The following is a 16403-nucleotide window of genomic DNA, read 5'->3' on the forward strand; positions in this document are numbered from 1 at the left end:
CCTCCCCCCCCCCCCGGGCAGCAGCAAAATTGTCAAGCGTTCACCGGTCTGCAGTGATAAAAAGGTTGGGGACCACTGGCAAACACAGTACGCTGCGTCTGACGTCACGTCCTCTTATGCGCATGCGGGTCACCTCAGGGCCGTATACCGTTCACACATGAGACAGATGGCAGTCGCATTTAAATGACAGTGTGAACAACAGCACAAAAAATCGGATTTCGGCAAAAAATCCGATCTGAGCATTAAGACCTGCAGTGTGAACGTAGGTGGTAAAAAAGAATCACCACCATTCAAACTGTTTTACTTACACCTTGCCTTCCTCTTACTCGTACCTCCTTGCTTCTATCAAGCCATCAAACTTTAGCTAAAGTGAACAAAAGAGGACAATCCCGTGTTTTGATTGCCATCCTCAAATGGCCTGCAGTAAAAGGCTCCATAGCAACAATAAGTGTTCACACATTTAGTCTATACTTGCAGTCTTTTTAGGAAAGACCTTCTTCATGACATTTGTCGTCATGGTATAAAAAGTACAGGTGTCAACACTAAAATTCCTAATGCCTGAACTCCATTTATGTCTAGTATCACAGCTCACTGTCACAGTTTATTGGTGCACTTAAACAGAACACAGCCACTGTTATAAGTTAAGAGGCAAGACACAATGTCTGCTGTGAAAAATTGTTTGGTCCATAAATGCCAAGTTCTGAGTTAGAACAACTAACAAGTAATCTGCATTCTAGCTCCAAACAGATGTTAGGCCCCAGTCTAGGTAGAGGTTAAGGCCAAAGCCATGTGCCAGTTCTACAGTCATGGCCAAAAATATTGGCACCCCTGTCAGATAACACACTACTTCTCCCAGAAAATTGTTGCAGTCACAAATTCTTTGGTATTCTCATGTCTGACAAAAAACAGTGAGGAGAGAAAAAAACAAATCTGATACATTCCACACAGAACTCTAAAAATGGACTGGATAGCATGATGACCAAAACTTTGAAAATAAGACCCATGTTGTAAAGACCCTATACAGCCACAGAAGATTCACACAGGTGTTTTCAGTTATGATCCCTAGACCTCTCACCATGAAAGAGGAAGACAGACAGGGAAATGTCTGGCTTTTTATCAGCTACATTCTTCAATATGTTCGCAAGCTAGCAGCTCATTTTGTCACTTGTTTGGTGCTGGGCAAGTAGGATACAGTGGAACCATATGAATTTTACTGTATGCTATCTGGGGTGACTGGATAGAGGAGAGAGAAAAGACAAGCATCAGCACACAACAAACAAACACTTGGCAGGTTCATATGGCTGGTGACTGTTCACCAGAAACATATAGCTCTAGAGCCAGGGATACCTTCACCAACCCTAAGTATAGGGTTTATCAAAAGCAAAGCTTCAAGCCTAATTTTAAAGGTAGAGAGGGTGTCTGCCTCCCAAACCGAAAGCTAGCTAAAGGATTTTTCTCCCATTCTACTTCTGTAAACCACAAGTAGACCTGCACTGAATTTCATCATCTGCCAGTGTCCTTGAAGGTTTGTGCAAACTGCATGGGTACATCTAAAATGTATGACTGTATGCATTAAATGTGTGAACATGTTCACTTATGCAGACAACTAAAGCAATATGCACAGAGGCTCCACATAGTGACAGTTCTCTGCTGATCCGTCGCCATGAGTGAGTTTTCAGTTTACGCCATCATTTCATCCATTGTTAATAGAGAAATATTGATCAGTGCAGCAACAATATTGTTCAAAGGTAAGGATATTGTTTAGTGCAAGCTGGACCTGTACACAAACAGTTTGAACTCCTCCCCTCTGGACAGTGCTACAGGTCACTGTACGCCAAAACTCCCAGACACATGGACAGTTTCATCCTCCAGTCATCATCTGATGAACACTTAACCCATGACTGTATAACAAAATGACAACCCTTTACCTTGAAAATATACTTTTGTATAAATCTATCTGGAAACTTCCATCTGAAATGTGTGTAGATAAACATATTTTATATTTATAAATACTTTTTTTATCATACTAATGCACATTTCTTTTTCTTGTTTGCATTATTTTCCTTCTCTTGTTCTCAGTTTTATCATTTCCTCTTTGCCCTGGAAGACCACTGCATATGCACACTGTACTGAAGTAAAATTTCTCATGTGTTCAACATACCTGGCCAATTAAGCTTTTTCGACTTCTGATTCGGATTCTGACAGGTGGCAAAGTTTTTGATAAACACCTTACCATGGTCTCTGGGGAGTGAACATCAGGATAGAATCAGAGAAGTAGAGTTTCCCCTCTGACCTCTCCTACTAAAAATCTGCACCACATGCTACAGGTTGCTGCTATCCACCTACTCCAATTTTATGACATAGTAATAGATAAGATTGCATCTTAAAATAGATTAAATGGTTAGCAACATGGCATGATTAGCAAGGTTAGCTAACTCTTATGATTAATATATGTACAGATGTGGCTACAGCCTAAGTGTTAGCGCCCTTGCACATCTCTGAAACAAGGCTACATTCTGTCTGAACAGTGTTGAAGTTTAAAGCACTTTTGTCATGCATAGCTGCATGCCTTTGGTTTTTCTGAATTCTTGCTTATTCTATAAAGATCTTCAAAAATGGCCTGAACAAAATTATGGGTACCTCTGACAAGTGGAGATAAATAAATGGATCTCAGTGATATTTCAAGCAGCTGTTATTTTCAGTCAATGTCCCACAAATATTATAATCAGTTGTTCTGCCTATTTAAATTGAAAAAGTTATCAACTTCTCTGGGAGTTAATACAAAGAGGAAGATTACACAATTGTTAATAGTGTCCAGTTGCACCACAATGTATGTCACTTTCTAAATTAGAAGAAGACTCACAAATGTTAAAAACTGACGAGAGTCTGCTAATATGAATGACAATGCTTTTGGAAGAACGACCTTTATACAAATGAAACAAAATTTGAGCTTTTGGTGAGTCACATCAGCTTTGCGAAGAAGAAAAAAAATGAAAAAAATGAAGCTTCCAAAGAAACATGGAGGAGGCTCAGTTATGTTATGTTATGGCATTGCTTTGGATTGCAGGGTGCCTTAATCTGTACAAAGTTGGAGTGTAAAAAATAAAATCACTCAGTTGAGGTATTGATAGGCACCAAGTCAAAATATTTGTTTATATATGATATGGTATGATGTTTATTTATTTATCTGTCTGCTGAAATGATTAATCTATGTCTGTGCACAACAGCACTAGGTAGTCACATTGTGGCCTTGAACAGAGAAAATTGGCACACTGGTCAAAATAGCATCCAAACCACAAGGGTGAAGGAACAGAGCATGAGCTAGAGCAGACAAGGGGAGAAATATTATCCTATACACTCCAGAGCAGACCTATTAATATATAATTGCTGAACAACTGAGCAGAGTCACTTAATCTGGGCACCTTTTCATAGACATAAAGACTCAGTGCTCTACCCTAACATAAAATGAGGTGTCTAATCTTAAATACATTACTCTGTTCATCATTTTGTGCCAATGTCACAGCTGTGACAAGTTCTTGGGTAATTCAAAATGCTATAATCTCAATAACACTGATTACTGGTAGGTAACCTTTGTCACACCATGAACATGGAGCAGCCACAAACAAATTCTGCATTATGTAAATCTACTCCACTTATAAACAGCAAGTAGGCTTACATCAACTTTAACCATTGTTCATATCAGATGTCACCAATTACAGTGTGCATTAAATCATCTGTGGGTTATATCTGCCTAGGAGCCTTGATTTAAACAAATAACAGTTTTTCTCTGCTAATCACAAAGGGCAGGACCATTATAAGATGTATAGAAAAGAGGCATTTCAAAATAGGTTACACAGCCTGCCTGCATGCTCTCATCCTTTGCATGCTTCACTGACAAACAGCCGACAGGGCCCAAAGTGGCCTCCCAATGCCTCTGTGGAGATTTCTCACAGCCTGAGATGCAGCGCTAGCTGTCCTGCTACTGGGGGCTGCCCTTACGTGACGCTTGGCGAAAAAAATAACATAGCAGTCAAAAAATGGGGTACATGACTTTACACAGATGTCACTTTGTTTGATTTAGGACCTGGATGCGTAAGATAATCCATCTGACAGCGCTGGCACATCGTACTGACGGCATTAAGCCATTCAAATAAATGCCCCGTGTGGCGAGCAAAGTTGCCGCTACTGTGAAAATACCAGAGTCTGTAGATACTACAGGTATATTACAAGATCGGTACATTTAGCTTAATGTAATGCGCAAAGGCCCACTCCCTCAGTCAGCGGCTGTTAAGTACGGGTTGGCTGCCTGCTGGAGACATAAGACTGCTGGAAATAAGACTGTTGTGGTGCTTAGGGAACACACAGACCTGAACGGAGTTGGGCCGCTTGGTTCCAGGCAACAAAAGAGATTTACGAATTCTGGAAAAGACTTCTAGAAGACTGCCACTAAAATCACGCGAGAAAGCACAACTGCCATTCTGTCCTATTTTGTACTTTGGTCCTTGCTGTATTAAAAACTAAACAATTACAACATTACACTCACTGTGCATTGTAAAGGGTTAATAAGTTTGGCTCGTGCCCATGATGTAGCTAGATTATCCTGCTGTTATCAATACAGTATTAGTCACTAGGAACAGCTAAGTTAGCTAGTTAGCCACAGAGCTAACAACTGTATTTGCTTAAGAGATAGCTTGCTGTTAGCTAGCTTTTGTTTGATATAGACCATTAGCTTATTGACAAACCCCCGTCTGTGCGTCGTTGTTGCTACCAGTACCCCCCTTCCACTCCAATGCAGTGCAAACTATGGAGAACAACAGATGCAGAGTCAGTTTAATGCGATCATATAACGTCAAAACGGCAAATAAACAAAGGACAGCCTTTGTGTAGAAGGTGAATTTCGGTGTGGTGGTAATACGACCAACTGTCAGGGTTAGCGAGTTCACTGACACCCATTTCGGGCATTCCTCTGCTCATTTGTGAAACAAAGCAAGGTTATAGGACAGGAGAGGCAGCTCAGACTAGATTTACCAGGACTGTACATACAAACACACAGACAACATCCTATGCTGTGTGTGAGTGTGTATGCGCGCGTGTGTGCGAGCGAGAGAGACCTCGTCCGCGACAGTACAGTGACAGGTTTGAGCTGAGACCTTCTGCTGCCGTGACTAGTTGTTTGGACCCATCAGGACCGTGCCAGCTCTCTAACCTTTGTAATGGACCCGCAGGTTGTTCTGTGACAGCCCAATGTAGCTGTATTTATCCTTGGGGCTCCAGGATCGGGGTAAAGGGGTCTCTTCCTCGTTCACAGCCGGGTAGAGTCGTTTCAGCCGCTCGTTCAGCTCGTGCTCCTGGTAATTAAAAGCAGGATCCCCTAAAGCCAGGCTTCCCGCTCCAAGCTCTGCCATTTTTGGCCTCTGTCTGGTATCTTATTGTTCGTTTCTTTCTATCCAAAGACAAGTGTCAGTCCGCTGGAGCTCTAGGCTGAGAGTGAGAGGGACTGAGGGGAGAAAATAGCAGCGGTGTGACATCCCCGGATAAGCAGAATGTACTGTAGGCTGGAACAATGCCGTGTGGGTACTGTAGTTTAGCTGCGCGCTTACTTTTCTGCTAATGTAACTAGAAATGAGTACACAGCTCCACTACGATACCTTGGTTTACGGCTTCCACTGAGAAACGTAGCAAGGAATTGTAGTTTTTCCGCAGGGGCTGTTACAGCCAGTTTTAAAATAACATCATATAGTTTAACCTTCATCTCTCATCTATACGTGTCTCAACTATGAGAGAAAGTGGAACATAAATAGGTCTTATCTTTGCTAGCTATATGAAGATAATTTATATCACTATAACTTTAAGAACGAAAACAAAGTGTAATATTTTCAAAATGTTTATTCCTAAAAAACAACTTTTATATTACTTTGTAATTGATTGAAGGTGCAGATCTGTGATATTTATAAAGTAAGTTACCCTTTAGATTCGTTATTAATCATATATTTGCTACTAGCACTTGTCATGATTAATGATATTATAGATATCTATTTAAACCTTTACAATAAAAGATCATCTCTTTGCAGTGTGAAAATAAGTTGGGCGCGCCGCGGACTACTAAGTGGGGTCTTCTTGCATGCCCGTCCTTGTTACCATAGAAACCGTACTACAGTGCTGTGGTGATCTTCAGTGCTAAACGGAACCAATTCAGCATGTTATACAAGCAAGAGCGTTTTACATTTTTATATAGCCTTCATATAGTCGCTAAAGATGTCACCACACAAAGATATTAAATTTCCACCTCTAACGCCGTCACAAAAACAAAGGCAAGTAATAAAGATGTTCACGTACAGCGAAAACATTTTAACTATTAACATATAGCTTGACTAGCAAACGCTAAACTAAACTGTTAAACTCAGCTTACCTTTGTTTCTTTTTATTTTAGACTTACAACTGACCATAGTGCACAAAAATGCACTCTTCCCACGTCAAAGGAGAGCCAAGAAGAAGAAAGTGTTAAAGCTGTTTTTGCCCAACCATCTTCAGCGAGAAAGGTAAGAAAGCCACTTACAGATTCATAAAACCCGTCAGTAAGCTTACTTTATGTTATTGAAAACGAATAACAACTCCAGTAATTTGATTTCTGTAAATGTTATTTGTTAAAATATTCTTTCACTGGCCCATCCTTTCTGCACACGTATGCGTATGGTGAACACTGAAGTTATCCTGGACAGGAAGCAGTTACATTTATGCAAGCCCAGGAAGAAAGCCCCAACTCCTGATGCAGCTGGAGAGCTATGTGAAGAAGAGGCTGCACATGATCAACCCACATGAGCCAGAATATCAGGAACTGAAACTACAGGTGATGTATTTTTGTTTTGTTGTTGTTTTACAATTAAACCAGGAGAACTGCCATGCACACAGTTTCTCATCATGGTAACTAGATATCTTAATCTGCTTTGGCCACAGGTCTACCGCAAAGTCTTTGGTTGTTTCATCAAAGAGTTCAAAACTTATCAACCACTTCTCTCTGCCATCAAAAAGGAATATGAAAACACTTTAGGTCAGTATTTTTACAATTAGGTCACTGTAAGCCTGTCTGATCATTTTTAATTTCTAAAGAATTACACAATTATAACAATTACTCTAAATAGGTTCTGTAAGTGCTATAAGATACTGTATATGGAAAAGCAGCCTTTGACAAAAGGAGGAAATAAACTTCAACAAAGAAGTCAACCCCAGTCGATTTTGGGCTTGAGGCGAGGTATACCCTTGACAGTCTTATCACTGGGCTGACCACTCATAAATCATAATGGATTTAATTTACAATGATATGAGAAAAATTAAACATACTGTATGTTTGAGCTGAAGAAGCTTACTAAAGGGCTTATTCAGTATACTGTCAATATTAATCATTTCAACCCTAAAGTTTTGTAATAGATCCTTTAACATGTATTATACATTTGTTCAGCATATCAGCAGAATCAAATCCGAGAACTGAAACCACTGCGATCCCATCTGAGGCTGGTGACAGAGGAATGTGACAGGAAGATTCTAGCTCACTGGGAAGAGGAGCACACTGAAATTGGAGCCTTGAAAAGGGAGAAGCAGGAACTACAGAGGAACATTGATGCCATGAGGGAGAAAGAAAAGGCCATGCAGGCAGTGGTACATGACATATTTGTGGTGCTCTAACTATTTATTTATTTATTCATTTATTACTCTGGACAGGCTGCCAGTCTATTACAGGGCCAACACATAGAGACAGTCAACCACTGGCATTCACATTTCTAACTAGGGGCAATTTAGAGTCACTGATTAACCTAATCTGCATAAGACATGCACTACACTGTGGGAGGAAGCTGGAGTAGACTCAGGCAGGCACATATGTATGAAAAAGCTATTTATGGCTCTTATCAAAAGAATGAATCAGTTCAGATTGTAAGGTGGCTAGTAGATTATCACTATCTTGTCTCTCCACACCCCATTCTCCTCTTTTTCACTCCAGGTGGACCATCTACAGTCTGAACTGTCTAACCAGTATGTGAAGTACCGGTATGAGTGTGAGGCCCGCAAGTTGCTAATCTGGCAGCTCAATGAGCAAACAAGAGGCTCTGCGAAGGAGGAGCATTCTGCCTATGAAAATGCAGGTAGAGCTGCAACTATTTGTTGATTATTCACAGTGTTATGGAAGCTACTTGAAAGCATAGCGTTGCAATCAGTTACTACACACTGGAAGAAGTTGAACTACAGCAAAGCTATTCTAGGGAGAAATCTAGTTTGGTTAACTAAAGCTACTTAAAAAAGTAGCACAAACTACTTTGTAAAAATTATGAAATTGACAGTGTGTATGTTAAGGTCAAGGTCAGGTCAAAGTGTTTATTTGTCATATGCACAGTTAGGAAACGTGTTTCCCTGTACAATGAAATTCTTACTTTGCCTTCCACATGAATGCCACACAATACAAATGAAATATAAAGTAGATAAATAAGTAACACACAATCTAAGGCACTTTAAGCAGCAAATGAAGAGATGTAATAAATATACAGTATATAAGAATATAATAAGAGCATGTATGCTACATGGGAGCTGTATGTGCAGTAGTCAACACTGAAGGTGCAATTATGCATGAGAATATAAACAGTACAGGTCGACAGTACATCATTACATGACGTATTTCTTGGTAATAATCTCCTGTCAGCTGTTTAGGAGTCTGATGGCAGAGGGAAAGAAAGAGTTTTTAGTCTAGAAACCTGACCTGCACAGGTCATTGAGTTTAATTCTATCCGGGGTGCATGTTGGTAATTTGTCACCCCCACACTTGTAATGATACAGCTGCAATTTTATTCTGTGAACCTGCCGGCTCTCCTGTGATTTCAATCCCATCCAGAGCGACGTCCATGTATTTTAAATTATGTTTAAGCTTCCTAAAGAGCCACATGTGTGTCTGCACAGTGGGAAATGATTAATGTGATATAAAATCATAACAAAATATAGTACAAAAAGTCACATCCCAGCAAAAATGGGATTACCTGGGACCTAAACCTAAATCAAGCAATTTTATTATGGGCTTTTCATAATGATCAAAATTCTAAGGAATGCTATATTTTTGTTTTAAACAAATCTGGATTTTGTACACTGTTTGACTGACTTCGGATTTAAAAATGGACCTGTTGTCCTACTTATCAGTTTTGTAACATCTAACTGGTACAATCTTGACAACAACAGTCTTCATTTGGCACCTTTTTATGTGAACAGCTTGAACATTGGTCTTTACTTGTCAGAGCAGAATCTATTGTTTATATAACACATGAGCAGTCTTTTAAAGTTCTTATCTGAGAGGCACTTGCCAGGTTCTTGCCAATGTAGAAAAGCTTCTCACATGTAACATGGTTAAATAAACATTTTTCAAAAATCATTCCTTTCCATCATTCCTTAAAGCTCACTATTGAACACTTTTATCTGGTTTGTTTTATGCACTATGCACAGCTGAGAAATGGTCCACCTGGCTCCAGCTACATATTTACTGTACAAACTCAAGAGTGGTATTGATCTTCTCATCGACCTCTCAGCAAGTGAATAGGTGCATTTTCTAAAATGTCAAACTATTCATTCGAATAATGTATTTCAGTGCTCAGTGAAAAAGTCATTGCTAAATAAGCGACTCAACCAAATACCTAAATATATAACTAGTTACAACTAGCTACAAATATAAATGTAACTAATACACAAACATAACTATGTATAACAAATATAAATATTAACTAATACACAAACATAACTATGTATAACACAAATATAAATGTAACTAATACACAAACATAACTATGTATAACAAATATAAATATTAACTAATACACAAACATAACTATGTATAACACAAATATAAATGTAACTAATACACAAACATAAATATATATAACGCAGATATAACTAGCTACAAATAAGATTGTGGTTTTTTGTTTTTGTTTTTCCTTGTGAAAGAAGAGGAAAAGGACCCAGTGGAGCTGCAGCTTTCTCTGAAGGTGTGTCAGGAAGACCTGACTAAAGTGCAGGAGGAGCTCAACAGGATGAAGGCGGAGTACTGGGATGTTGTCCCTCAACTGAAGTGCGACACCCTGGAACAAACACACAGACAGACTCTCCTGCAGGTAACTCATTTAGACACATACAGTAAATGCATGCAGGTACAAATACACATAAATAATGACATTAAGCTATTGTCAGTCTTCATCATATTCTTTTATTTCTATTTTTCTATTTGCTGTCTAGTTGAAGACACTGCAGGGTGACTTTAATTGCTTGAAGAGAGAGTATGACACCCTGCTAGAACTCCATAAAAGAGGCAAAGTGCACGCTGAGATACATGACTCCACCACCTTGCAGGTACATGATCTATTGGTGGTTACAGTGTGTTGTGGTGAGTCTCAATGAAATTGGGTTTCTTCAAATTTGATTCTAAAGGCAATGGTGTGTAAATGTGTGGCAGTATATTTGCTAATGTAGAATTGGATTTTGCAACACCAAAAGTTCCTAAAAGTATTAATGAAGGTGCACAAATTTGATAAAGAAATTTAGACCGACCTTGCATAAAGAAATGTTTTAATAATAGGTGGGTGACATGCTTATTCATTTTGTTGCTGAGCGTTATATTGTAAGTTATCACTATACTGACATGTATGATTCTTACAGTGAGAAACAAGCTGTCTCCACTTAGAGACTAAGGAGTACAAAGGACTTAGAGGAGTACAAAGGACTGATTGAGAGCTTTGTCACAATCAGTGACAATCACCTGGAGCTCAATATCAGTTAAAACCAAAGAGTTTGCATTGGACTACCAGGAACATAAGGCCACCAAACGCTAATCAGTTCATCCTTGAGTTCAAGTGGACATTTGAGCCAAATTTGAAGAAATTCCCTCAAGGTGTTCCTGAGATATCGAGTTCACAAGAATGGGCCAGACAGGCACACACTCCGAAAGCATAATGCCTCCGACTGCAGCCATCTCTGGTTCTGAGGCATAAAAAGCAAGAGAATTTCCCCAAATGCTATACTGTTCCTTTTAAATTTTATTTGTTTTTTCCAGATGGATGAATGTGTGTCTCAAGGACAAAGCCAGATTCGGTATAGCCAGTTAAAAGAGCCAATCAACTCTGATACTGTATCTCTGAGAGCAGCACACTTACTGTCCAGGAGTTTAGGTGATATAAATAGATGCACACACAATTGTAGTCAAGTCAGCTTTATTTATGTAGCCCAAAAATCACAAAATATCCTCAGAGGGCTTTACAATCTGACATCTACCTTTAGATCCTTAATTCAGAAACAGAAAAACCTCTCCATAATATGATGTTTCCTGTTGCTGTATATGTTTCTCTCTCACCAAACTGTCTTTTGTGTATATGTGTATGTACATAGGACAGCCCTGAGGACAGCATTCCCTCTTAAGTCAGATGAAGAAATAAATGAGCTGGTGGCTGCGACTCAGAGCGAACCAGACAGCAGTTAACACCATCTCTTCCCAGAGATGCGACAGCTTGGTACATATCAGGAGAGATTCACTGAGGTTCACTGTCTTTTCAGGCTGATTTTAGTTTATGTACTCTGCAAAATAAGACCTTTGTGCTCTCATTTGGTGAAGAAATTTAACTTTAACATTAACAGAAATTATGGCCACAAATACTAATGTGGCCGTTTCAGTAAAGAAATGTCAAATTAAAACAATTTTTTAAAATATATTGAGCTTTTGAATAGTCTTCTGCTCAGCTTGGAAGACTGATTTTTTTTAATTTTTTTTACTTCAATGCTCCAACAGCTTGCAAAATTTGGTACAGCAGCCTTCCCTCCAGCTCTTGATATACACACACACACACACACACACACACACACACACACACACACACACATATATATTACATTTAGTTACTGGAGACCTAAGTCTCAAACAAATCATTATTAGAGAAAACAAAAGAGCTATGATAGAACAGCATCTCTACAATTCTGAAAAAGGCTGGTCTTACATGAACATTACTTTAACCTAGAGAGCAATGGTTTGATGAAAACCCTACTTCTAAAAGATAATTCTTGATAAACAGTATAGGGAAGAGGAACTATTTCACATTAGTGCAGAATTCTTACATGCTTACTTACAGGAAAACCCTGAAGAAAGGGCAGTATCTCTCCAAGTAGGTTTCATTCATGCGCACCTCACAGACTAGTGACAGCTCATTGCATTATCAGAATGAGTGGTCCTCATGGAGCCAAAAGTCTTGTCATTGTCAAGATCTGACACTGAAGCGTCAGTCACCTGCAGAAAACTGAGTATCCCATTCAGAGCTGTTGGGTCTGCTTCTTCACTATCAGCATAATGAGCCAACAAAAGCCAATCCTGATTTTGCAGTATCTTAAGAAATGCCCTTTTTTGGGTTCTGATTGATCTTCTCTGTGTAAATCTGACCACTTCCCCAGAGAAAAGCATTTCAGTAACCACTGGGAAAAGAGGGCTCTTATGAAATGAGAGGTTTATAAGTGTCATGTCCAGTAGTAGCAAGAGCAACAGAGACAAAAAAAAAACCCAACAAGATTGTGTAAAAATAGTTGGTTCTTTTCAGGTTGGCTGTGTCTGATCTTTTTTTTAAATGCTTCTTAAAACACATTTTACAAACTGGCCTTCCTGTGATCTTTTATCATACTTTTTATTCTCCTTTAGACTGTGTTTTATTTCACTATTATGTTTTATTTTCTGTAAAGCACTTTGTAAACCCTGTTTAGTAGCAGTACCTGGACAGACTGAGACAACAAAACATACCTAAGTTATGGCTGTAACGCAAGACTCCCGCCAATGCCCCCATGACATGAACCACGTATGCACACACAGTGTACCCATGTCAAAGTGATGTAAAGAAGGTTGGTGTGGAAGTCCAGGGCAAGACGTGTTTAGGGAGTTTTCTGAGAAGCAGGTCAAGGTTAAGGTGGGGTGCTTTAGTTTAGCCATGCCCTTATTAGCCTCTTTGAGCTGATGCCAAAGTTTAAGTAAAACACACATACAAAGTGTTTTCCTCAAAATTGATTAATGCATAGGCCTATATATTAACTTGTACATAACAGCATGTCACAGCTGCACTTAAATCTTTCACAACTCTAATAGATGTGGGAGAGAACTGTTAATGAAATTTTAATACACAGAACAAATTTCTTTTTATATAGTTCTACTTTCTGCTAGGATTCATGTGTGACAGAAGTAGGGCTGGACTCAAATATTTTAGTAGATAAATCCGTTTTCAATTTTAGCATATGAGTATTCAGAGCCCAAAAATTGCCATTTGGGACAGCCCTACACAAAAGGTTTTCCTCCTAAAAACCGATTTTAGATTTAAAAGGAAAAAAAAAAAGATAAATTCAGAAATATTTGCCGTAAAACAATTCTATAGCCATAGTCTGGTGATACCATGAGGCTCTGAAGGTGGTGAAAACATAAAACATTTTAAATCAATTTAACAAACTTATTTTTAATTATAGCATCTATAGAACATAAGCATTGATTTTGAATCATGTGTCTGTTTGCTGCTAGGCAGGAAGTGTACAGTTAGTTTATTAGAGGTTTTACACTGAAACTGCCTACTACTACTAAAAATTGCTAATAGGAGCCAAACAAAAGTAAATCTACAGTCTGGAAAACCAAAACACCGAGTTGAAATACATTAGAACGCTTAGTAAGTCTAAAGTTGGGAGACAACTGTGGATGTAGTATAGCAACATGAACTGGAAAAGTCATCTCTGACTTCCTTCTACAGTCAAAGACATGCAGGTTAGGTTAACTGGAGACTCAAAATTGCCCAGTGGGGAAGAGACAGCATTTTCTTCAAACCCAGCTGGTCAGCATGTGCACATATAGGCCTCTGACAGGAACCGTGCTTCAGTAAAAGACTTCATTCATTGCTGTGAACTAGCAAGTTGCAACGGTTTAATTACTGTGTACTGCTAATTGATTCTGCCGTTTCCTTTAACAAAACATCTCCAAGTATTTGCAATATAACAGTGTGACCAGTTGACTCCTACGTTGTGTCGTGCTGGGGCGTGTGTGGTGGCTGAAGGACCCACGAAACACCAGGACTGCGTTTGGAGGCGCGCTCCGTTTAATCTGACAACATGAAATAATCAGCACCTAGCATGTGCTGCGGGAACTCTCTCCCTCTCTCCACACACGCACACACGCACGTTAGTGTACTGGCATACATCGTTGTCGGAACAAAGCTAAGTAATTAGCATCGCCAAATGTCATAACAGCGTAATAAAAGTACATACATGAGTATCAGTCATCGTTTATACAGAAGTATAAATAAAGATCTGGGCACAAGAAAAAAAGGATCACAATGGATTATAAACTGACCTCTTCCCAATGGAACATATCAAAACGGAAGAGGGTATGACAATATCGTATTTATATGACAAACGAAGAAACAAGGCGGAGCTGGAGGTCGCAACCCAATACACAACATATAGGAAACATTTGGGCTCTGGATGTCAGAGTATGGATAAACAGTAATTAAACCTAGTAAACAACTTTGTAATTATGTTAGAACATAGGGACCGGTTACAACAGCAACACAACTTCAGATGCTGAACTAACTCTTCGTATACTGTGCATATCCCTGTTCTCATCAGTTCCACCTCTACATAAAAGATATAATTCCTGCAGAATCTGAGGTCTCAGGCTGTTGTGTGGATAAAGAAACTTGAAATGCCTGGGGGGCAGCTGAGGCCGCGTGTAGGTGTCAACATACACATATACAGTGGCAAGAAAAAGTATGAACCTTTTGGAATTTCATGGTTTACTGCATTAATTTGTCATAAAATGTGATCTGATCTTCATCTAAGTCAAGAGTGCTGACGAATATAATGTGCCTAATATAACAAAAAAATACTGATCTTTCATGTCTTTGAGAACCATAAAAACCACAGTGCTAGTGGAACAAGTGTCAGGATCAGCGCATGAAGCTGCCAATAATGTCGCGGGTGAACTCTATTAAATTGCCAGTGAATAAACGTCTCTTTACTAAGTACAGTAACGCTTAACTAAAACAAGACAAGTCACGGTGAACACACGAAACACACTTACAGATTGATGATATAGTCCATGGTCAGAGCCAGCAAACACATACAAGAAATCCAAAGTTCGTGGTCCAAAGGGAAGTCCGTTAAGCCGATACACATAGAAGCAGTCCGAAACAAGGCAGAACAGAATTGTCAAAACACACGATCCGGGTCAAAATACCAAAATCAAATAGCGCTGGAGAGCTGAATGTCTGTACATCAGCTGAAACTCTGTTGATGATATAGTCCATGGTCAGAGCCAGCAAACACATACAAGAAATCCAAAGTTCGTGGTCCAAAGGGAAGTCCGTTAAGCCGATACACATAGAAGCAGTCCGAAACAAGGCAGAACAGAATTGTCAAAACACACGATCCGGGTCAAAATACCAAAATCAAATAGCGCTGGAGAGCTGAATGTCTGTACATCAGCTGAAACTCTGTAGACGTTGGGTCAATGGTCAACAGGACAATGACCAAAAACACTGGAGCAAGTCCACAACAGAATGGCTTCAGAAAAACAAAATCTGCCTTCTGGAGTGGCCAAGTCAGAGCGCAGACCTCAACCAAATAGAGATGCTATGGAATGACTTAAAGAGGAGCCATATACAGGAAACGTCCAAAGAATATGACGGCGCTAAAGCAGTTTTGCCAGGAAGAATGGGCTAAAATTTCTCCTAAACAATGTGCAGGTCTGATGGAGAGCTACAGGAAGCACCTGGTTAAGGTTATTGCTGTCAAGGGGGGGTCAACCAGTTATTAATTCAAAGAGGAGCCATATACAGGAAACGTCCAAAGAATATGACGGCGCTAAAGCAGTTTTGCCAGGAAGAATGGGCTAAAATTTCTCCTAAACAATGTGCAGGTCTGATGGAGAGCTACAGGAAGCACCTGGTTAAGGTTATTGCTGTCAAGGGGGGGTCAACCAGTTATTAATTCCAGGGGTTCACTTACTTTATACACTACCATTTTGAATGGTGAATGAGTGTCTTCAATATTCATTTTTTTATCTGTTGTTAATTTAGGCACATTATATTCGTCAGCACTCTTGACTTAGATGAAGATAAGATCACATTTTATGACAAATTAATGCAAAAAACCATAAAATTCCAAAATGTTCACATACTTTTTCTTGCCACTGTATGTCAATGGGTGTCACACTAGGCCAGGAGCCAGTGGCCCATCAGGCTCTTCCAAAAGGGAGGCCAAGCTGCGATACACTTTAAGCACAAACACCTGCTGGGTAGCCTCTTGCATGTGATAATCACAGTCTTGATATTTGACACAGTTGTATGTAATTAAAGCAGCAGTTTCCTAATGTATACACA

General features: G+C 39.4%; 2 protein-coding genes across 11 annotated transcripts in view; one reads left to right on the forward strand and one right to left on the reverse strand.

Moving 5' to 3' along the window:
* Window positions 1–6488, reverse strand: part of ranbp10 (RAN binding protein 10) — a 42986-nt gene extending 36498 nt beyond the window's left edge. For 2 of the 8 annotated variants that reach the window (XM_020604265.1, XM_020604264.1), the window contains exon 1: window positions 5207–5689. In XM_020604265.1, the coding sequence (XP_020459921.1) occupies window positions 5207–5405 (199 nt within the window). In that variant the 5' untranslated portion in view covers window positions 5406–5689. Of the gene's footprint in view, window positions 1–4367; window positions 4543–4742; window positions 4974–5206; window positions 5701–6409 lie in introns of those variants that run through there. The other 6 variants (XM_020604267.1, XM_020604268.1, XM_020604269.1 and 3 more) reach the window with 6 other exon arrangements.
* On the forward strand, window positions 6019–12558 carry tsnaxip1 (translin-associated factor X interacting protein 1). Of its 3 annotated transcripts, none has more exons than XM_020604273.1 (10): window positions 6019–6311; window positions 6431–6539; window positions 6707–6847; window positions 6955–7048; window positions 7457–7653; window positions 7994–8135; window positions 9973–10136; window positions 10258–10371; window positions 11072–11186; window positions 11404–12558. In XM_020604273.1, exons 1-10 carry the CDS (start codon window positions 6256–6258, stop codon window positions 11412–11414), a joined length of 1143 nt encoding a protein of 380 aa, XP_020459929.1. In that variant the 5' UTR covers window positions 6019–6255; the 3' UTR covers window positions 11415–12558. The 3 variants fall into 3 exon arrangements, with proteins under 3 accessions (XP_020459929.1, XP_020459928.1, XP_020459930.1); XM_020604272.1 differs by having other exon boundaries at window positions 6025–6311; window positions 9970–10136; XM_020604274.1 differs by lacking the exon at window positions 11072–11186 and having other exon boundaries at window positions 6034–6311; window positions 9970–10136.
* The last annotated feature ends 3845 nt before the right edge of the window (window positions 12559–16403 follow it).

The sequence above is a fragment of the Monopterus albus genome, unplaced genomic scaffold (assembly GCF_001952655.1).
Source record: "Monopterus albus unplaced genomic scaffold, M_albus_1.0 scaffold65.1, whole genome shotgun sequence".
NCBI classification, from domain to species: Eukaryota; Metazoa; Chordata; class Actinopteri; order Synbranchiformes; family Synbranchidae; genus Monopterus; species Monopterus albus.

Coding starts and splice junctions, on each gene's coding strand:
- tsnaxip1 (XM_020604272.1), top strand. CDS start 6,256: ATGTCACCACACAAAGATATTAAATTTCCACCTCTAACGCCGTCACAA. Junction 6,540..6,706: donor AACCATCTTCAGCGAGAAAG/GTAAGAAAGCCA, acceptor TGAACACTGAAG/TTATCCTGGACAGGAAGCAG. Junction 6,848..6,954: donor ATCAGGAACTGAAACTACAG/GTGATGTATTTT, acceptor CTTTGGCCACAG/GTCTACCGCAAAGTCTTTGG.